Source organism: Xylocopa sonorina, chromosome 5 (genome assembly GCF_050948175.1).
Source record: "Xylocopa sonorina isolate GNS202 chromosome 5, iyXylSono1_principal, whole genome shotgun sequence".
NCBI classification, from domain to species: Eukaryota; Metazoa; Arthropoda; class Insecta; order Hymenoptera; family Apidae; genus Xylocopa; species Xylocopa sonorina.
The window spans coordinates 2,729,019-2,751,889 of record NC_135197.1 but is presented as its reverse complement, the minus strand read 5'-3'; the positions used below and the strand labels follow the sequence as shown (position 1 = coordinate 2,751,889).

The following is a 22,871-nucleotide window of genomic DNA, read 5'->3' as shown; positions in this document are numbered from 1 at the left end:
GTACGAGTCGACGGCTGAAAACCAACGATAAAGGTAATGGATCTTCTATTAGAGCATACGTAAGAGAATCTTCCCGCTCGGCACTTTCCATTCTAATCGGGGGCCAAGTGACGCTGCTCTTTGGTATTTCTGGCTAAATGACACCTAAGTGAATTGGGAACTTATTAAATCGAGTGGATATAGATTTCGTAAGAGCGCTTTATAGACTTTCTCACGTCTCGTTTAACGGGCCCCGTACAACCAAGTTAAACGATCACCTGATAATCCCTTGGAACGGTTCGACTGGTAAATCTACAGTACAATGAAGCGTTTCATAGATGGAACCAGAGAGAGGACAATTTTTTCAAAGTGCATCTGAATTCCAGAAATTTGATAAAATTTGATATTGTTTGGAGACACATTGAGCGAATAACAGAATGCATTGTGACAAATATATATATATATATATATATATATATACTTTAAACGCAATCGGTACAGAACGCGGAAATACTACTCCAAGTAAGTGTGCTATTATTGAAATTCTGCTGATCCTCGAAATTCGACGAGTATGTTTGGACGCTGTATGCCCACAATGTACGAAGCTATTTGACGAAGCCTTACACCGCTACACTATTCGATATCAAACCGTGACACGAGGCGGATAATATCGTTACCGCGACCTTGTTTTCTCTGATTGGATTGCCCTCGTACTTGTAGCGATAGAGTCTATTATTCGATAGGTATACTCTGTCGAAAAAACTACCAATTGTATCGATCAGTGAGACTCTGGTATTCTACCGTTCAAAAATAGTGGCATCATTAAGTGCTACGATTACGTATTTATTGTTTTATATCTCCAGTATCACATTTTTCAAAGTCTTCGATTCATCTTTCACAACACTGTTTCGACACAAAAGAGACAAAAGAAGCGAAGGACTTAAAAGCCTAGAAAACAAACGGACAATGAGAAGACATCGGTACTAGGATGCAATTTGAGTGCGTAAAAATTCGATAGGTATCTGCCGAGATAGCGATACATCGAGCGAGAGTAAATGTTTGATTGAAATAGACACGTGAAAATTTTGTTTACACGGAATTCGATAAATTATTGAGAGAATCGATCGTACCGATCGCGGGATTCGCGACTGTCGCTGTAAATGAAGATTGAAAACGTTGCTCTTGACGCATTCCTGCGACGTACGTCAATAATGGATCGAAGTGCATCATCGATCAATACAACCGGATTCACGTCCACTAAAATCTTTCCTGTGTTCGCTTGTTAGCCATGTTAGCACATGTGTCGGCGCAGGATTTGAAATGTTTGCTCGTCCGTAACGCGGATCGAGGTTCGTCGCGTTAATCGGCTGGTATCCGTACATTTTCGCCATCCAGGTCGGTACACACGGAAAATTTCGTAAGAGTGTAGCACGCGGCTTCCTCGCGGCGCTCGCATTAGATCGAACATGCGCTATTAGATTTGCTAATCGTTTTACGCCGTCCGCAACCACTCCGCGTCCTGATGCAAGCGCGGTGCAACGGGGAAATCGTTCGAACTAACGAAGGGATTATTCCTGGCGAATGTAATTGACCGGTTCGTTATCATCGGCGTACACGAGGTGGAGACTGATTACGTTATCGAAACATGTGTTCGACGTGTGTGAAAACAACAGTTGGCCACCCATTACTAGAAAACGCTGTCGAGCCCAGTCGAATACGAAACGGATTTATATTCCAAGCTGGGCCAGTACTGCTGCGAAATTGAGGAAACGGGTTTATTAATCTAAAACGTTGCGTGATATCGAGTATGCACGAAGCAAAATACGACAAGGCACACAGCAGAATTTAAGCTATAATTTTATTAATCAAAAATCTATGAAATGTGATGGCATATTGATAGGGGAAATTCTGAACAGAAATGTTGATTTCACGAACACAAAGCAATCGATAAATTCAAACTTGCTACGTTTACAAATTAATTAATATTCTACGTGGATAGATAAAAAAATGACTACGATTTGGTTAAATTATGTGTAACTGCATAAATATTTCGGCATTTTTTTTTATTTACGGTTTTATTACGGTGATCGGTTTTGTAGACGATTAAAATGAAACGAATCGCGGGGAATCGAGACACTGATAATAGAGTGCACAAAAGCAATTGCGAAATTCTGCCGCGGGGAAGAAAACGGTTGCACGGCGATCACGGTTTAGATTTATCGTTTCGAAAGAAGAAGGGAGGAAAGGGGCTTGTTTGCACCGATCCGAGCGATAGAAACGGCGGAAAATGGAGTACGAGATAAGAGAAAAAGACACGGTGAAGAAAGTGGGACGGTAACGCGCGCGGGTATCCAGGTGGTCTTATTCAGAAAGCATTTTAATTGCGCGTTTCGCTTATCTAAAATATGTCCGCTTATCGTCGACGTATCATCTGATTTTCCAACTGACAATCCATCGCTTACGATTATCGGCGGTGTGACGGAACTCCATCATCCGCGGCTCGCATCCGATGCTCGGAGCGACCGACGATCGTGCACTTTGTCCGTCGGTCGCGTGAAATTAAACTCACGCCTCTGTACACCCTTCTGGCGTGACCAGAAGATACGCCCCGGAAAGTAGGAGATCGCGTCACGTGCTGCGTCAATGGCTTAGAAGTAAATACTTGGTTCAAGTGGTACCTATCGAATCGAACATTCAGAAATTCGTGGACTGTGCGAAGATTAACAAATTATTCTTTAAGTTACGTGAACGTTGAATTATAAGTACACTAAAATTCTTGCGCCGAAATATAATAATAAATAAAGGGACGATAATTTGAGAAAAATTATACATTACAAATTGCAATATCGCAAGAAAATATTGTTAACTTTTTTTTGTGATGATGAAATATCGAACGAGTCGTATATTAAACGAGACGTATAACAGAGTAAAACGTATCGTAACAATAATACGTATCGAATATCCTCCAATTATTTCGAGCATTTTCGAATTTCCGTTCGCAAAGAGGGAATCGAGGCGCTTTCGATCTTCATCGAATAATTGCGAAACTCCCGTAACGATACACTCATCGTGTTACAGTGACTAACGTTACGCCCATGGAATATTCAAGAAACACGAGCAACGCACCTGAGATACGGAGCACGGACTGAAATTTCCCGCGATACGCGTACCCGTGCGAAGCCTCGATCGCCATCGTAACGCAACTTTCTCGATACGTGCCACGAAATATCGGCACGGCATTAGAGCCGTGTTTGCACGGCTGGCAGAGTGGATCACCAGTACCTGACGCTTCACCCCCTGCCGGTAAAAGTACCGTTATACAAGTATACACACCTCGGCCAAGTTTCCTCTCGCTTTAAATACGTTCCCGGCAGTGACATCCTAAGGTGTCCGTTTACCGATGAGCAAAATTGTTCCATTCATCGTTCGCGTAACCACGAAGAGCTCGAGATCGGGGAGGGGATATCGTTGGTATCGAACGCGGTCTAGATAGATCGTTGCGTGGCTGGTTGGGACACTTACATTTGGTTCCGCGTTAGACGACGTGGATTGGCGAGATCGTGAAGAGTGCGCGTAATCCAAAGCGGACGTCATCCCAGTATTCGTGTACGAGAACCTTTGTCAGCCCGGAGCCAGGATCATTCACCACCGGTCGTCGCGTGCGCACTCGCGACCACTACCACCAACAGCGAACACTGCTACCGCACCACGGCTACGCACCACCGGCCATGCAGAGGGGGTGATCGACGGTGGATCTCGATACGAACAAGCGAAACGCGCACGTGTAGATCCACGAGCCACAGGAGCGAACATTCAAGTATCCGAGTATCGTGGCGGGCATGCCGTGATCGTTCTCTTATCCGAACCCCTTCGAACCATTTTCAACGCGCGTTGACCGCCGCGCGAAAGACGGACTCGATCGGAAGGCGAGAAAGACGAGGGACTCGAGAACGGAGCCGCCTCGTAGCGAGGGACAGTCGTACGGGGGGAGGCAGAGCAAAGTCCTCGCCGGAAGGGTGCTTTCGGTAATTCGTTTCGGCTCGGCGGAAATTAAGGAAAACAATCACTCACGTGCTTAAAGTGAGACGCATCCAGGCGCGTTGCGTCAGCAGCGTCGACGCATCGCGTCGGGCTGGCCTTCTGGAGCTACTTTCAAAATCCTTGCATCTAGCGACTTCCTATATGTATCCTGCGACTCTCTTCCGTAAACGATAGCTTCGAACCACTGCGTCGCAACTCGCTTCGTCCTCGCTGGCGAATTTCTCGTGGTCGCACTGTCCCGCGGGCACGGTAACGATGCCGCTCTTGCAACGCGTCGATCGGCGATATCGGTCAATGTACCAGGCAGCTCGTGCTCGTCATCGAACGGGAGTGGATCGCGAGCCTGCGAATCGCACGTGCACACCTTCCCCCTTCGGCGATCGACGATTCACCGCTAAGAACCAAAGACCGAGGGCCGTTTTCCGCGCGTTGCTACATCGGGCGTAAACACTACGCGCTCGTTCCCCTCGCACTCACCACCGGCCGCACGTAACAACTAAACAAACTCCACACTCGCATCGGGCACTGCGCCGTGATCGTTGCGTACGATCGTCCAACCCCCCGCCCCCTGGCGAACGTTCGATCCACGAACGGCGACACTTTCTCACTGGTCCAGCACGATCGAATCCGCGACACCAACGCAGGGCAGGTAGCACGGAACCACTGGGCGCACTTGGACTCGCGCCAACATCGTCGTGCGACGAGGCGTCTACGGGTACGTTTCCTGGGGATCGTTGGCGCTCACCCAAAGTGGCGTGTTACGACGCTACGAGGGTGAACAAGGGCAAAAAACTCGAGGAGACAAAGTGAAAGAGACAGACAGACAGTGAGAGAAAGTGTGAGAGAAACAGAGAGAGAGAGAGAGAGAGAGAGAGAGAGTAGTGGAAAGAGGCAAAAACAAGGGAACTCCTTTCGTCGCGCGGTTAGGTGTCCCTCGTGTTATCCTGGTCCGACCTGTGGTACCGCGAAGCTTCTTCCCGCTTTTCCCCGGTCGGTGCGACGCGCGACTAGAGAAAAAGCGCGAGGGTCGTTGGTTGCTCGCCGCTAGTCTTTTCTCGCCTGGTTTTCTCGTTTCGTCGCCGATCCGTCGACAATAAACACGAGCGTAGAGCCGCGGAACAGCGTTGTCTCACTGCACGGAGGCACAACTACGACGTAGCGGTGACGGTGGCAGCGCGACAACACGAGCGTAGAACGCGTTGCGCGGCGATATGTACAACGGCAGCTTGTGAGAGTCCCGGAGGCTCGGAGGCGCGCGAGTCAGCCCCACTAGTGTTCGCTTCTCGCTTACCTGGCCGCTGCCCTGCTGCCGTTGCTTGCCTAGACCGTACCCCCACCCCTCTCGTACCACCCCTCCACTCGTTACGTACACGAGGCTGCCCCTCCATAGCTCTTACTTTACCCCCCCTCACTCTCTCTTTCTCACTCTCTTACTACCCCCTCCTATCAATCTTCCTCTTTCTTTTCCTCTCTTTCCCTTTCTTTTCCTCTCCTTTTCACCTCCTACCCCTTTCCCTGTTACTCTCGCACCCCTCCCCCCACCCTGTGTCAACCCCTAACTCCGTGCTCGTTCAAATCTTTTCCGCTTCCCCATAGACCCTTCCGTTTGCGGACGCTCTCGCAACCCTAGCGATATTGCTCTATCCTCGAAGGTATTGGAAGGTACCCGGGAACGAACAAAGGCGATGGCGATAATTGTACGGACAGTGTCGAACCAACGAAACACCCCTAAAACCCGGGGGAATCGTTGCGGGAAGCGAACAGATTTCTCACCGTCTAACACTTGCCTGACGGTTCGATTAATCGATCAACGATCGGCCGCACTGTGTCACTCGCTGCGAGTACATAAACGACGCGCGCACATCACTCTCGCTTCATTTGTTCGGTTTGTACTTTGAACAGGCACAACAATCGACGTCTGGCGTCTTTTCACCGATAAACGTAGACTTTTTTTCCTCGCCCGATCGATCGGAAGAACTTTCTCGCGAGTAGCGATTCGCAGTGGCACTTACGCGAAAGGTTAGTTTCAAGCTTGGTTCGCAGTTTTAATCAGCTACCGATATTAGAAACTGAACTGCCTCCACCTCTTCATCCGCCGAATCGTATCGTCGCGCATCACCGTCTCATTGTTCGTTTCCGCTTCGAGCGTCGCTCCGCCGTTATTGGTTCGAGACTGGAAAAATTCTCGGCCCGCCTTGGATTCGAACCTGTGGAGCGCGATCCATGGATCGAAGTTGCGCGCGCGCCGCCATGTCGGTGGCGTAAACAACAGGAACGTGTAGCCAGGCCGGCGTGCATTTTCTGTATTCCATCGGCTGGCTTTTTTTCCACTCCGTCGTTACTTATTATTTTTATTTCGCGCCGCGGTTGACGGCCACGCGATATAAATTACGGTACACACCTATAGACCGTCCGCTTCTCCGGCGTTGGATCGGCGATACCGAGGATGACGCGCCGTTGTTACGCAACGCCGTGCCAGTCCGGGTTTGTTTTCTCGCGGCGAGTCAACGGCACGGCTATTTTAATATATTTCGATAAATGTTAAAGTTGCACCATTCCCACGGCGGACGTTACGGCTGGCTCGTCGATCAATCGGCAAAGAAGAAGACCGAAACGGGGGAGGAGAAACGGAGCGGTCGGCCGCGTGGAGCCGGCTGGCTCCACTCGCCCGGGCGTGAACGAGCCACTGGCCTGCAAAGCGAACCGTCCACCGTAAGTCAGTCAAACGCATGCCCAACGTACGAGATAATTAATTATCAATCGACACCAGCGATTATGAACGACGCGCGTACGATCGCCGGATCACGGGCTGTTCGCGCACCGTTCGCAACGCGCTGCGCGGCCAGTGGTGAAGAATTATATTGCGCGAGCGGACTTTCCGCGACCTGCGCGCACGCCGACATTCCATCAGAATTTCATTTCTATTTCCCTAGCTTGGTACACGTGTCACGGTAGTGGTCGCGATACTTCTGCTTACGCGCGAAGAAACGCGATAGCCAGGTGATCCAGATAGTAGAGCGATACGCGATCTAGCCAGCGAACGACTTCGACTCGATCGCTCGATAAAGCTTCTAATCTGACCATTTTATTTTAAATACGATTGTGTGCCCCGTGACGTTCACTCTTCGACGATCGCGTTCCTCTTTCATTTCGGAATAGAGTTTCGAAGTTTCGAATAAAATAGAATATTACGATGCACACGTTTATTGCTGATGCTTCTGGTGTGGTCCACGTTCGTAAGGTATGCATACACGGCTACAACCATTGAGCGATTTAAAATTTTACGTAGAACCAGAATTGGGCAATAAGAAAGTTTGAGGGAATATAAGGAAATTAAATACTGGCAGCTTATAGTAGTATTCACAGCTTTTTAAGAGACGAAAGATAATTGTGATCCAGGGAAGTCAATATTTGCCCCGCGGCAATGTTAATTAATTTTCGTTAGTACCTCGGAGCTGTTTGGAAAGGGGCTGTCGTTACAAATTCATGGAACCCATACGAGCCAAGGTTGCTACGCCCGGGTCTTGTTAGTGTCCCGACTAGTTGTCGCCAAATCTCATCTCGGATGGTCTAATTTCTCGTTCACGGAAAAAGGACCGGCCGGTGCGAGAGAGTTTGGCACCTCGCAGGGTCGTGGCCGTGTTGACACAAATTCTCTTGACATTTGCGCGGCCCTGTCTATGTAAATCCAACCGTGGGAGCCTTGATCCCCGACGTGAAGAAAAACCGGCGATTACGTAAAACCGGCCGGTTAATCGGTGTGGTACTAACTAAAAAAATAAATGGGACGCGTTTGTTATTTTCAAATGGGTTTGGCGAACCTCGCAGGCGACTGCGCGCTCCTGAAGATCGGTGCGTTTGATCGTCGCGGTACAAGACGATCCTTTATCTCGGCTATCTGGCCCGATGGCGTGTCGTGCTACCTAACCGACGCGTTACACCGTTTTCGACTTCTGCCCCCGGAAGGAGCAGAACAAGCGGACAGTTACCCAAGACGGGAAGCCACTGCGGCGAGAAGAATGGGCCAAGGGCCACAGTTAACCCGGGAAAGTAAGGGTGAATTGGGGTGCACGCTTAATTACCAATGGTGACAAATGCCGGTGCCGCGGGTCGAGTTTACGAAAGTACCTGTACCTGCCTACGTGGTACCCGAAGCCTGCGACGGTTTAAATCATCGAACAATACGACAGGATCTTTGTCTCACTTATCAGGTGGAGCCAGGATGGCTGGCTGCCTGGCGAACCTCATTTTTGTCTCCCTTTACAAAGGGATACCATCCCAGCTGAATGGGATCCTAGCTGTACCAACTAACGCTGCAATATTTCAAATACCTGTTGGAATTCAATGATATCTTCCTTTTTCGCCTTTTGTCGAAGAAGTAATCCGCAGTTTTTATTTTACTCCATCCGTTTTGTTTAATGGTATATACAAATTTTGTATTTTTTAACTATGCCCGTGTAAATCGAATAGAAGCGAGATGATTACTGATACGAAGTATAACGTGTGTTATCAGTAATAATTTTTGTATGTCTTCGGATTCCTTCAACCATGAGTATTCGAATCACGATGAATGATAATTGGTTGTCTTACGCGATTTAATAATTGTTTAAAGTAAATCTTAAAATATATACAGAAAGGAGTTCAAACGCGGGGTTTTAGATGATTAGATTTTATATTGGAAAGATAATATGTTTGAATTAATAGTCATAAATTACAGTTAATAATTGCTTACATCTTGCTTGTGATTAGTATTGTTACTCTTTTTTCAGATAAAATAATGGACACTATATTCGTTCCTGTAAATTCTTCAGTTTCCACCGTGTAAATTCAATTTCCACCGTTGAAATTGAATTTGTCGAGAAAGATAATGTGTAAATATATATTAGATAGATTCTATTAAACAGATTTAGATAGATAAGTTAGCTTATCGTTTCGACACTTAATTATAATTATACATATTTTAAGCACATACTGAGCTATAAAATTAATTTCAAGGTGATCTATTAGTATTCAATCTATTTTTCCTCTTCGAAATGATCAATATTATTCATAGTTATATTTCGATAATCATCAATTGTGTCAAACTTGTTCAGCTTATCAATATATAATTAATAAAATAAAACGCACATTTTCTGTAATTAAAATATCTTCTTTCAAGTTGTTCAGTAAAACTAAAAATACGTTAGCCAGTTATCGTCAATTATTACCAATAACAAAATAATTATTGTTCATGGCGATAACTATAATACTCAGGAACATATTATCATTTCGGTGGCGCTTCTTACTCATTTGCGACATTTGCAAAATGAGTAAAGCGGGACATATGCAAATTAAATGTCAAGGACATCGTAACAAATTATCTTATCTGAATTATCGTTACGTTCTATAAATGCAAATTAAAGTAAATTTTATCATTCGCCTCCGGTTAAATCAAACGAAAACGGAGAAAAATACAGTCATATTTGTCTGTCGCGATTGGTTGTAAATATTTATGGTACGGATAAATTATATCATAACTTCTGCGACCCGTAATAATTGGAAATATGAGGATAACGATGTTAAAAACCGCAATGGACGATTACTAGAAATAGAAAGAGAAAGTGTGAAAGGATTACATTGACCGCGAAGAATGTGATTTGTCGATCTAACAATTACAAATTTATAGAAAATGTATCGTATTCGCCAGTGCTGTGCTCCAATTTACAAATTATCGATCACTAAATTTTAATTAGCATTTGCCCCATAATATCTCCAAAAAATAATATAATTCGATCACTAGCTATAATAATTGTCACGTTTGTCAAAGAACAGAGTATGAATAAAAAAAATATGTATCTCTGTATAAATTAACTTTGCTCCAATATTTCTGAGTTCCACAAAGCTCGAGTTGACGCTTGGTCAATTACGAAATGCCTGCCAATAAAAGGACCGTAACAACGCCCATAAGAGGAACGCAGAACCGCGCGAAATATGATTGAAGAAAAGGTGCATAAAATGGCCCAGGCGGAGCCGTAAAGAGCACTGTGCACCATAAGTACATAAGTCAGAAGGTGTTTCCTCCAGCTCGTGTAACTTACACGAGGCCGGTACCGAGCCCTGCGGTGGCGTGGCAGCGTAGCCTGGGTAAACCGCATTTAATCAGTTTGCGGTCGCGGCCCGTTCTCTTATATCCTTTTAATATGTTTTCTCCTTTCTTCTCTTCCTTTACCCTCCCGCGACACCACGACGTAACTGAACTCCCGCATACGTGTCGCAGGTATACACCGTAAGCCAGCTACGCAACATCTACGCGCTCTGCGTTTCCTTCTTCTCTTTTGCTGAATGACAAGAATATTGCGAAAACGGATCTTTCGCTTCTGTTCCAAAAGAAGGGTAATCCATTTTTCCTAATTCTTGTTTGAAATGTTATCAATCTTATGCAGCTGAATATCTCTGCTTACAATTTATCTATAAAAGTATAAGGAATTTTTATCCAAGAGAATCAAAGTCTGGCGAACTTTCTAAAATTTACAAATTATATCTTCGAAAATAAAGGAGGACTCACTGTACGTGTATATTGAATATTAGTCTTCGCTTATGCTATGCGGTGACTTTTACTAATCAATTAATTACATGGAAGACGGTCACTTAAATAATTTATCGCAGGACACTATAATCTTCACGTACGCGCGCTGATTCGAGTGCAACGGTACTCGAATGTTTAATCGTTCGCATAAATTGACGTGGTTGCGATCGGCTATCGAAGGAAAATGGTATCGAGCCGTCTGTTCGTTTCCCGTTCGTTGAATTCATATTCGTAGAACCGAGGAGTAAGAAGGATCCCGCGGCAATTTTTAAAAGGTTTTACGCCTGTTTCGGGGGCCGACCAGGCAATTTGGTGGAATTAAATAATAGTCCGTCCCATTAACGTAACGATCCGGCCGAGGATGTCCCGCAGGATCCACCGGAGGGATTTTTAAGGTGGACCGAGGCATACCAGGTACACCGGTCACGTTTTATTTCATCGTAACGTGCCACGAGGTATACGTATACCTTCGTCTCAGAAGTCAGGACCCTCCAAGGATTCATCCTCGATCCTGTGTGGTCCGCCGTGGCTCCTCGAATTATTACCGACGATTTCGGACATTCCTACGTCAATCTTAAAATTTGTCAAGAATCCTGCTGCCTCGCGATCAACCCGTCCCCTCGTTGACGTATTCTTCCACGGATCGAGACGCCGGACAATTTACGGACCCCTCGGACGCCGCAGCTATCGACTCGAATCTTTCCGCGTTTAAATACTTTTTAGATTTACACCTTCTAATTTGTTCAGATGCCATCGGGAATTCCGTAAAAGATTTAAGAGCTCCTTCGTCGTCTTTTTACTTTGCAGATTTTAGCGATATTAGGCGGTCTGTTTGTTCTACGAATCAGTGGGTAATGCCCAGTTTGGCATTTCTAGTGTACAGTGCTGTACTTTTTGAAACAAGGTCCGACCGAACGTCGGTTCGTTCGAAACAAGTGAATGACTGATCGCGTTCTTGCTGGATGAGTAATGCTACCCTATTTTTATATGTTTCTTCTGTTTTCTTATTGAGGTTGCTTACAAATCCCCACGAAGTAATGGTTATTTTTAGCTATGGTTTCAGTTATATACCTACTCTTATATTCCATCGTATTTAAACGCCTCGTATGTTTTTCACAAGTTTTCTGTAAACCGAATTACAGATAAGGCGACTTACCACCACCCCCCCCCCCTCCCCTCTGGCCTTGCCAGCGCAAATTTCCTTTCTTCTAGAAATCCACAAGGGAATACGCTCGCGGTCGTTAAATTAGCCGCGAAGTGGCAACAAATCTCCGGACGTCGTCCGAGCGTGGCGAGGGGACGCCGGGTCCAATAAAAGCTAACGGGTCCGTCCACTGTCAAGCCGTGAGAAAATGAAGACGTAGACGCCACGCGTAAAAGGACGTAGGGGCTGAGAAAAAACAACGCGGGGCCCGATCCCTCTCGGGGTCCGTCGCGGATGCCTCCGCGCGTGAAACTCGAGCTCCTATAACCAGAGGAACGTAGAGCGAGCGCGTCGCGAGCTGTCACCGTTAACGCCGCCCGAGCCGGGAAATTTACCGGCGGACCGGCGGTGACTTTCCGTGAAACGCGAAAAGGAGACGTACGCAAGCGGTCGCCGGTGACGATATCTTTAGGCGATCCGAAGAACGCGCGCGGAATGCCGCGGGGACCCACCGCAGCTTTGTGACACCACAACTTTCTGCTGCAATAACATTCGCGCCTTTACAACAACAGCTCCTCCTCTGAGACGAGAGATCCACTCTGCAACAATAATACTGCATGTGTGGCCTCTACACAGCGGTGCTCAAATATTTCGCGCCGCTCGCCAATGGAGTGGGTCATTTGATACTGAATCGAGGAGGGGTTGGAGATGTGGGATTATCGGGGAAGTACGGAAAAATTATTCGATTTGCTAATTATGGTAGAAAATGTGAAAATAGTGGTGTTGTTTACTTAAAAATGATGAGACACGATTAATTATAATGATTTAACGATCAGAAATGATATATCAAATAACGTTTAAATCTGATCGATTCTCCATTTTGGAATTCGATGTTAAAAATTGCTTATTTTCTTTCCTATTCCTTCTAGAGTAAAAAAAGAAATCGATTTTCGTGTCTGCAATCCTTATTAATTATCAATTCATCTGCTCCAGTAAATTCATCGATTTACTCGGCTCTATCAGAGAGAAAGTGACATTTGCGCGCAGAAACGTTGTTACGCAATCAATCTTTAAGATGTAAATCACCTAAGGCAGTCGTAACGAGCTCGAGTTCTTCATCGTCCGCGAAATGGATCGAAGAAGTACCTCTGCGTGATTTGAAAGAAGTCATAACCGAGGGTACCGCTCGCGAATCGCCGGAGCAGGGACATGAAACGACGCTGGAACGTTGTCAAGGAAACGTTCTAAACTACGAAGGTAATATTTGCAAACAGGTAATAGAGGCCTTAGGACGGCGCCTCGATAAGTGGCGGACTGTCCCCTTGTTGTTCGAACCGACGCGAATGTGTGAATGGATTTTCTGTTCGCAGAAAGCGCGGCGAGTTCCACAAGATTTCCATTCACGGGGGCCTCTCTCGACGCTCCTCCGGCTCCATCGCCGTCAATCACCGAGCCGCGGATTGAAAAGTACACGGAAATAACGCGGAACAATTTAAACTCTACCAACGACCGACTTCATCTGTCGTGAGACTCCTCTGCTCGCGTTCTTACTTTAAATGCTCTGAAACAGGGACATCGCAGGGCTCGGCTACTTCCTTGTAAAATCAATCTTGTATTTTTATATCGTAAATTTGACACGAATCGAAATTCAGAAAATCATGAAAAGTTAAATAGTTCCTTGGGCTACAAATACCGTCGAGCGTTAAATCTATTTCAAAGAGCGAAACGAAGTGCTCGAAAAGACTCAAATCGTAATCATATAAATGGTCAGCTTCGAATCAATTCAGAGATCGATTCAATAACACGTCGTAATATGGAAATGGTGTACCGAATTACATACATATCACAGGTATATAAAAAAGAAATAAATGGAGTCGCACTGAAGGACGCGTGGAGTAGCAATCGCATTTATAATAGAAACGCCGCCGCTGATTGGAAAATAAATTCGAGACATCGGCGTGCCTTCGATAAGATTGCACTTCGTCTGCGGCGTTACTCTCTCGTTATCGGTTTATTTATTGTCTGCAGATACACCTATACCGGTACCGAACGTTGATAGGATGCGCGCGTGCTCCGTTTCCAACGAACGCGATTCCCATAAGCATTCCTGCAATCATATTTCCTTCTTATTTTTTCATCCATCGCTCTATGCTTTCTCCGTGCTCCGTACGCGATGGAAATCACATTGGATGATCTTTTATTAAGAATAAAACAAGAATAAAAACTTCTCTGCAGGCCCCGCGAAGATAACGTCGACGAGTATCGTAATATTGTCAAAAATAGCCAAAAGCGACGAGCGATTATTAACAATTTATGTACATACATATATATACACGCTATTCTTACGCAATTTGCGCGGAGTACTCGTTTCGTGAGGTCCTCCTTTTTTGTCCGTACGACAATCGCGTAAACCAAGTCTGCCAATTGAAATAGAAAATACGAGAGGAAAACGGCGTGCATTGTTTCTGCTGTAGTAATATTTATTTTACACGCGGTATTATGGAAATATTCGTTGCGTTTGCTGAATATTAAACGTGCTATTATTAGGTAGCGTGTGTTCATTCAAATTCATATTTTTCATATTTGGACGCGCGCGAGTTAAAACGTGCGAATAAAAATGCGGACTGATAGCAGAAGCGAAACAATTGCGTGTCGAGAATGCGTTTGAACGCACGAGGAGATATATCGAGTTTTTATACAATGCGTAACGCACAAGGAAGATCAGCATCGGATCGCATTCGTGACAAAATTTGTATTCGAAAATTTGACGCGTTAAGAAATGAATCGACTGCGGTAGCGCATACCGTTACTTCTGAGAACCATGAGGTGGTACATCGATAGTAGATTACTTCTCTTACACCTCTAACACGCGCTGATAGTGCTTACTATCAACTTTCACATTTTAGATAGTTTTGTTTGAATTGTAGACACAATTGTGAAGAAACGAATATGCTTACGCGTATTTCGCGCGAATAAATTTTTTTGTTATAAAACACGACTTCAAACATGATACTCACTAGGGAAATATACAAGTGCTTTCCGGAAAACATTTACTATCAGAGAAATCGCGTGCCAAAAACGCTAATAGTCTAAGTACATTGTAGAAAAGGAAACAAATCAATTAATTAACACGACTGCAAGAAGAGATTAAACAAACAGAAATAATGAATAACAACGAATGTCCAGGTAACATTTCTTAGAAGCAATTCAAGAATCGTGTTCATTATCAAAGGTAACGGAATAACAGTGATTCGTTCACGGGAAATACGTATACACTCCCAATACCGAGAATGTACGTGTTCAAGAATGAAACTATAAATCTGTCTGTTTCGAAATAAATATACATGCTTAGCTTTGATGGTGCAATGTAGGTGATTCAACGAAATTGGAAACAAAGTGGACAATGTCAATCATTACTGCGTCAAAGTGTCGAACCGAATTGCACGCTTGTATTGCTCACTTCATCTTCAATCTTAATTCTTCAGACACGTTGTTCGATCCAAATAAAGTATGCATTATTGTCTTTGTATAGTATGCAATTCATCTCAGAAAGTTAGGTACGATATATCATGTATCTATAACTGTATGTTGGCATAAAATCTATCAATTGAATGGAATTTGACTCGCTTTTTAAAATATGCCACTCTGTGAGTTTAAAATTTCTGTGTAACGCGCTTACTTTCGCGGATTACTTTCATCTGTCGCAAGATACGCAATCAAGGACGATTACACAAGAAATTTTAAAAAACCGATAGACGATTCTTTACAACTGAGACGTTTTAAAACATTCGCTCTAAAAACTCATTCATTCCGTACATTCCCTCTCGCTCGCATTCCAGAAGATTCCGCACATAACACAAAAGAATAAATTCATTATCCTTCACATATATGTATCAATAAATCTTTCTCTAGCACTAATTATATAGCATTTATACCTTCCACGGTAAAAAGTGAAAAAATGCCGTGTTTGAGAAAATTTAAGCTCAGAATTGAACCACGTGGTCCGACGAGCGACGGATTCAAAGTCCACGCGTCGACGTGCCGTGTCCCACGTGTCGATGGGACCGCCGCGAATGCGCTCGCGTGTTTAATCGAAAGGCTTAAACGCTGCCCTTCACGCAAGCGCCAACAAGCGAGTACTTAACTTACTCAGAGCCGCGTTATCGAGACGCGTTCGCACAAGCCTCGGCTAAGAATCGTTTAATTGGAGATGATCCCGATCGCGGTGTCCATAAAAGCGAACGGTCCGTCCACGGGTGGATAAGTGGAAGAAGCTGTCCGTCGACTTCTGACTTCCGCGCGGAAGGGCGGCCGCTTTACCGTTCTTTTAATGGAACGGCCGTGTCGCGGGGCGCCGAGAGAACGAACAAACACGAAAACTTGTTAATTAATACCTTGTAATGCTCGGGAACCAGGAAGTTGTTTGAAGTTTTACGGGTACCCCTGAATACGGGCCGCGTAAACTCCATAATTTCAAGTGTAACCGCTAAACGTCCGGAATTGGTAATCCGACTGAAATGGTGGAAGCGGTTATTACCAGTTCCAACTGTGCCAAAATATCGTTCCCCGAATTTATTGTTGTATTTGTAGACACTTGCATTCTTTGCCGAATAATCTTCGATAGTTTCTGACGAATGATCATCTCTTGCTCCTTTCTGCTTTTACTATTTTCAAAGTTCAATGATAACTGCATATAACAAGTAGTTCTTACTTTTTTTATATCGCTTCTCATTTGGAATATTCGTAAGAAAAAAATAATAAGCGAATGTAAACATAAGTTACATAAGAAGTTATCGCGACGTAGTAATGATCTATAATTGTCACCTCTAAGCCTTTTATCACTGTTTTATATATTTCTTCTACTACGACACTTGTGTGTAAAACGGAAGCGGTGAATTTTTCAGAAAACCATAAATAATTCTTAGAAAAACCAGCAATCGAGATGAAGGCTAGATTAGAAAGCGATCTATGAGATTAACACGATTATCAACGATTATCGCTGGCCGATTGACGAATTCCGATAAAGCCACTTATAACTGGCTTCTTTTTTTCTTCCCCTTTTTTATTTTAAACAACAACTTACTTCCGCTAAATAATAACACTCTAAAAGGTCTGGCGCCATGCAGTGGCAGGTCTCTAATGCTGAGGCGTCTACACGATATCCAGGTATCGGTAACGACGCAATAGTTTCATTAACTGTTAATCGGCAGGAAGACACTTCTAAGAAGCGCGAAAAAAATTCTTGTCGTTTGTCGCGATTACGGATTATGTATCCGATCTATTTATAACTTGAATAGAAACTAAAGGCTTTCAACATTGAATAACATCGAAAGGTAGAAAAAAAATATTATGCCCACCTCTACGCTGCATTTTAATCCATTTTTATTACACAATAACTTTTTGAACGTCTATTTTTACTTCATATTGGTAACTTTCATAATCGTAATATCCACAATTTAAATTGTTCGCGCTATCGTAATTCCAGCACCAATTTCCACAATTCTTTTCTCGTTACGATCACAATGATATTTGATCATAATATATATGACAGCTAGATAATACCAAAAGCGGGATATCTATATAAGAAATTCCTTGATTTGTGTACTTATGTAAATTGTTTGCTAAATCTGTCAATAACCGATGGATACTTTAAATCAGATCGATCATTTTATTGTTGTTACTGGTACTGAATTTTCATCGACGCGTACAGATAAACGTACTTTATCGAGGGATTGAATAATTTTTATCGTTCTGAACTTCGACGATCCAAGTGATCGCTAGTAAGGCCATCCGCGGGAGTTTCGTATCGTTCGGAGACCAACGTATGGACAGTATCGGGCATGGTTAGGATTAGCGACCTTATCATTGATGTTATTCTGAATTAATCCGCGATAGAGAGTTATGCGAGCGTTTTTTTCCACGCTACGATATTATCTTTATGCAGAAATTATATCAGCTGAACGAGCGTCTATATCTGAAGATTCTTTTTAGTTTCAATCACCGTTGCATTACTACGTTGCTATTTTCTGCTTCATTCAGATTGGTTAACATACGACGCATTTTATGCGGTTTCACTGTTTCCTTCTCAGAGTATATTTGCCCAGAGTATATAGCCCTTGCACTTGGCACCTTTGTATACCGAAAATTTCCAATTTTAATAGAAAATTTCAGGGAATCATGCATTTTTCAGATAGTTGCGATAGAATCAGTTTAATCTTCGTAATCATTGATCAGTTCTGATGTGATGATCAATTCTGAGTAATATGTTAGACTTGCAATATTCCCACGGAGGGGAAAACCCAAGTGCAAAGAGTTAATATTATATCAATTACATACATGGAATAATTTGGAACACGGAATTGAAATAAATATATTGCAAGAAATTCAATTTTAAGGGAAAATATTGCATCCTTTAACATCCTTAGAAACACCGATATATATGTGTGTGTCTTTAATTCTTTTTAAATTATTCTAAATGGAAAAAGAATAAAAATTTGCTGCTATTTCTTTTTTTTTATAAGAAATTATAAATGCACACATACGTGTCGGTGATCTCGAAGAGGTACAAGATATTTTGGAGTAATTGTAAGCGATTAAACCGCCGTGTTACTCATTCGAATGAACACAGTGCGATGGTGGATTGCACAGGGTGGTCGGAAAAGCGTATCCAGTGTCGTTATCGAGTACACACGCGTAGATTTGTTGTGTAAAGTTTGAGAAACCAATTCGTCTTGCGAATGTTATCGTGGCTGAATGGTCCGCGACAGTGACAAATCTGAGGATAGCCCCTTTTCGATTCTCACGCGCGCACGCAGCCGACTACCGCGTGCGTGACATTTCATTGACACCATAATCGATCGTTGACGTATCTCCCGCGAGGCGAACGAAATATAATAATATTCACTGTTCGGTTGTTGCGACTGAAATCTTCAGCTAGTCCATTGCGCCCCATTTTTCCTATCTCTTTAATTTCAATTTTCATCGCGTGGTTATTTTAAATATAGTAATCGTGTTATTTCGATTTGGAAGCGTACCACCGTTAACGTAGAAAAGCAGATGTTACAAACAATGAAACTAACGTCACTGGTAATTTATCACTGCCTTGCATACCTTCAATTCATCATGAATACTTCATTAGACTAAACGTAAAGGAGAAATAAGTTTAAAATATAAATGTGAATTCATTGTTTTTAATTACCTTAATGAAGTAATTTTCTTTTTGCACTTGTTTATTTATATTTTCTTTTATAATATATCTGAAATTAGTTCCTAACAAACTCGATTATTCGTGTACTCGTATATCTTTTCATTTCCATTTCAGAAAAGGCAACCTCTACAAAAATGTGGATTTAAATTTTTTGTACGTTTGCCAAGGTTTTTAAACTGATCCAAACGCAAACCCTTAATTATCTGAGGAAAAAATTGACTTATACCACTTTTAAAAACAACAGCTCGCGTCTTTTCGAATTTAACAAGCGGATCGATAAGGCAAATCGGTCATGTACGCGTTGAGCTTTAAAGAAAATTGTAACAGGAAACTCTTAATCATGGTATTTCCTCCATTGCACAAAACGCGACTCATGTTTTGCTTCACGTCACGTGAAAGTACTTTTCATTAACAGACATCGATAAAAATAATTCCTGAATTTACAATTCCTAAAGGACTTTGACTTTTATCGAAAATAAGAAGACTATAAGCAAAAGACTTCCAATTAATCGAAAATAATAAAAATAATTATATTTTGTTGAATTAACGTATTGAATATATATTTATTACTATATCCATCTTTTATTATGTTTGAGAATTAACGTGATAAATTTACTATTGTTATATATATTTAATTTCTAACGACGTTTGCAGTATTTTTTGTAAAATAATCGGAAATAATTTCTGATGAAACATTAGATACATCTCGATTGCAACGAGTAAACAGGAATACGCGAACGTAATTGCATTAGATGCAGATTAACGATCGATCAACGGCAGCTTCCGGTGGGATCACACCGAGCAACACATCCATTCTTTCACTTCCATGAGAAAAAGAGCGCATTCTTATTTGTCGATCCCAGATAATCATTGCAATCGCTGTGTCAATAAAACATTAATGCCTCAGATATTTGTTAAACTCGCACGACACACGTCTTTCTCTTTCCGATACTCTGTCGCTTCGATGCGAATGCACAGTGTACACATGCACCACCATCGATAAAGATTCTCTGCAGCGAGACTCGCGATCTTCAATATTGTTGTCATTGACGTTACCGTTACTACGATTCAAGAACTTAACTATGCCATTTATAAGTGCTTTGTCTTCTTTCATTTTTAGAAATAATTATTTTATACATATATCGTTACTTTTGCTATTAATTGTGTTGATATTGTAAATTTTGCATAGAAATCAGAAATGCGGTGACGCAAAACTACCAGCGATGTTAATTTCACTAATTTCATAGAAATGTATTATTTGAGACACCTACTTTTCTATGTTAACAGCGGAATGCTTCTAGAATGAAGTAACTCGATTGCAATGTTTGCTGCATAACTTAGTCTTCTTGTCTTCGATAAATACAACACGCAAGATTGTAGTGCGAACTTTTATGTCTTCAATTACAAGAATCTCGAGAGAGACCGTTCCAAATAATTCCCTAAATATTGACACTCGGCGTGATAAGCACTTTTTCTAAGATTGTGTGATTTAATGCCGTTTATCCCGATGGGATAATACACTGAATTTCACACGATATTAGAATTTCAGGGGATATTTTCAAATAGTCCGCTTCTAAAATTCCAAACGTACATTTTGCACGAAGCTTATCGACAATCGGATCGGTCACATCTGGGAAACGTTCTGCGATCCTCGCAGGAAGTGAGGTCGATGCCTTCCAAGTGTCTCAATTATGCAAAGTGGCAGCGAATGGAGCAATTAACTTCTCCCAAACTATAAAACACTTCGCGTACAGCAGTGAAACTGAAACGAGACTCTACAAATCGAGTCTAGTCCATTGAGAGTTATAAAAAATTGCTAAACAAAATTGCGTTCGTGTTAATTTCTCAAATCGCGTTGTTACCACGGACATCTACGTGGTAACAATTCATGGTTAAGCACCTCGTGGATATGAAAATCGACTGGTAAGAACGATCCATCCCGCGGAGGTGGCGATAAATCGGAAAACAAGCCGGAGCAGGGAAAAACGAGATCGATCGGTGGCTCGGTGATATGTGGGTTTCCATCGGACGTTCGCTCGCAAAGGTGGCCGCATTCTCGGCACTTGGCGCCGCGTGGCCGTCGCACAGAGTCCGGTAAACACCGACGAGAGTCAATAAGTCATAAAATGCACCGGCTAGGCATCGGCCCATTCGCGTACCCGTTCTTCTGCTATCATCGATTTCGGTTCTCTACGCGTACTCCATTACACGCGTCCACGCGCCGTTGCGCTTTTTCGGCACACGTTCCCGGTATAAAAGAAAAAAAAATGAACGGTGAAATTCATATGAAACGCGATCTATTCTTTCGTTTCTCGAAATTCAATTTACGTTTTCATGTTTGCACGTGCCGTTACATTTTTCTGATCATACATGCGAGGAGAAAATTGTATAATGCAATTTAAATTCATGCGAGACATCGGGAATTGTTTTAGTTCCCACGAAGAGGGAACTGTGAAGGAATTGTGAGAAAGTGTGTGCATTCGACTATGTTTGTAGTCTACAATCGTACGAGTTTTTTAAACGAATCCACCAGTCATTGTAGAAACGAACAAGCGCTATCACGAATAACTGAAATAGAATGCATACCATTGTTGGAAAAGAAGATATTGGAACGCCAATCGAAGTGGAAGCGGTTAGAAATTAAGGAAACAGATAAGTGGATAAACTGGGCGCTGACACTGTTTGAATTTTAGAGAATACAATATTTATTGTTGCATTTTATTTTATCGAGCAAACACCGCGGCTCCCTGCTTCGATACGAATCATTGGATGGTTGGTTGGTCAAAATGATATCGCCGCATCTATCTCACGTAAACTGCGCGCAGAGGCGCATTGTTCGATGTGAGTTTGTATCAGTACCGAAGAAATCTCTGTCACTGTGTTCCTCCAATTTTTTTCGATTAAAAAATATATAAAATACGATTCAGATCCACGTAAGGTGTAACAGAATGCGATAATCTAAACGAGCGAACATCTAAAGAGGATGGTAATGGTGATTCGATAATTTTATTGCTCAGCCTTTAATGGAAATTGAAATTTGTGCCTGCCATGCTGTTAGTGCCATGATTATAGTCTTAATTACGAATAAAGATATGTTATTTTTGATAAATTAGTAACATTCCAGTAAGTATAAAGATTTTTGAACAACGAATAAATAAATTTATTCCGGAATATAGACAAAACCAAAGAAGAAAGGTTTAACTAGTAAAATTTTAACGGAAGAAATGATCAGTCACGGTTTATAATTTTTTAGAAAGAAGCAATCTTCCATGGACCACACACAAAACGGACTACCTATGAAATTGGCTGATATCTAACCGTAGGGAAATATTTGGCTTTCCTTTCATTCTGTATATTATTTCAGTTAAATCCTCTTGAACGAGGATTCCCAAGGAAAGGCAAACTCATTTCTCGCCTGGTATTTTACACCATTTCTTTTAGGAATTTCTTCAATTCCTACAAAAAATAATAAAAATTTCTAATTAAAGGACCAAATTCACAAAGCAGAAATAAAAAATGTACTTTCATTGATAATAAACTTTTACGCTAATTAAACCGCATGCAAAATTTTGTTTAATCTATAAAGAAAACAATTTTTAGAAGCAACCATATGCGCATCACAAAATTTCAGTTCGACAACATATTCAACGACATATATTCAATTAATTAAATTCAGAAATTAGAATTTTGGTCACTCTTTCGAACCAAACATTCCACGGTTCAACGACAGTATAGTATCGTCTCGAACGTAAACTTGAGATCGAAGAGGAAGAACCCGTCGAAGGGTTGCCGAGCGAGAATGCATGGTAGGGGCTGGGTGGGCTTTGGTACGCGTTATAAAATTCGTCGAATGTGGAGTACATGAGCCACGTCGCAGGATGAACAACACATTAGTCAAAGGTAGTTTACGTGGCTGGCTGGTGTACACGTTGGTG

At 42.6% G+C, this 22,871-nt stretch overlaps 1 protein-coding gene across 4 annotated transcripts in view; it reads right to left on the bottom strand.

The window, feature by feature from the left end:
* LOC143423605 (fibroblast growth factor 17) overlaps nt 1–22,871 on the bottom strand; it is a 127,267-nt gene that overhangs the window by 56,622 nt on the left and 47,774 nt on the right. Inside the window, exon 1 of one of the 4 annotated variants that reach the window (XM_076895058.1) lies at nt 4,051–5,359. The exons of 2 other annotated variants lie outside the window; for them this stretch is intronic. In XM_076895058.1, coding sequence (XP_076751173.1) covers nt 4,051–4,070 — 20 coding nt within the window. In that variant the 5' untranslated portion in view covers nt 4,071–5,359. Of the gene's footprint in view, nt 1–3,501; nt 3,886–4,050; nt 5,360–22,871 lie in introns of those variants that run through there. One more of the 4 variants, XM_076895061.1, reaches the window with a different exon arrangement.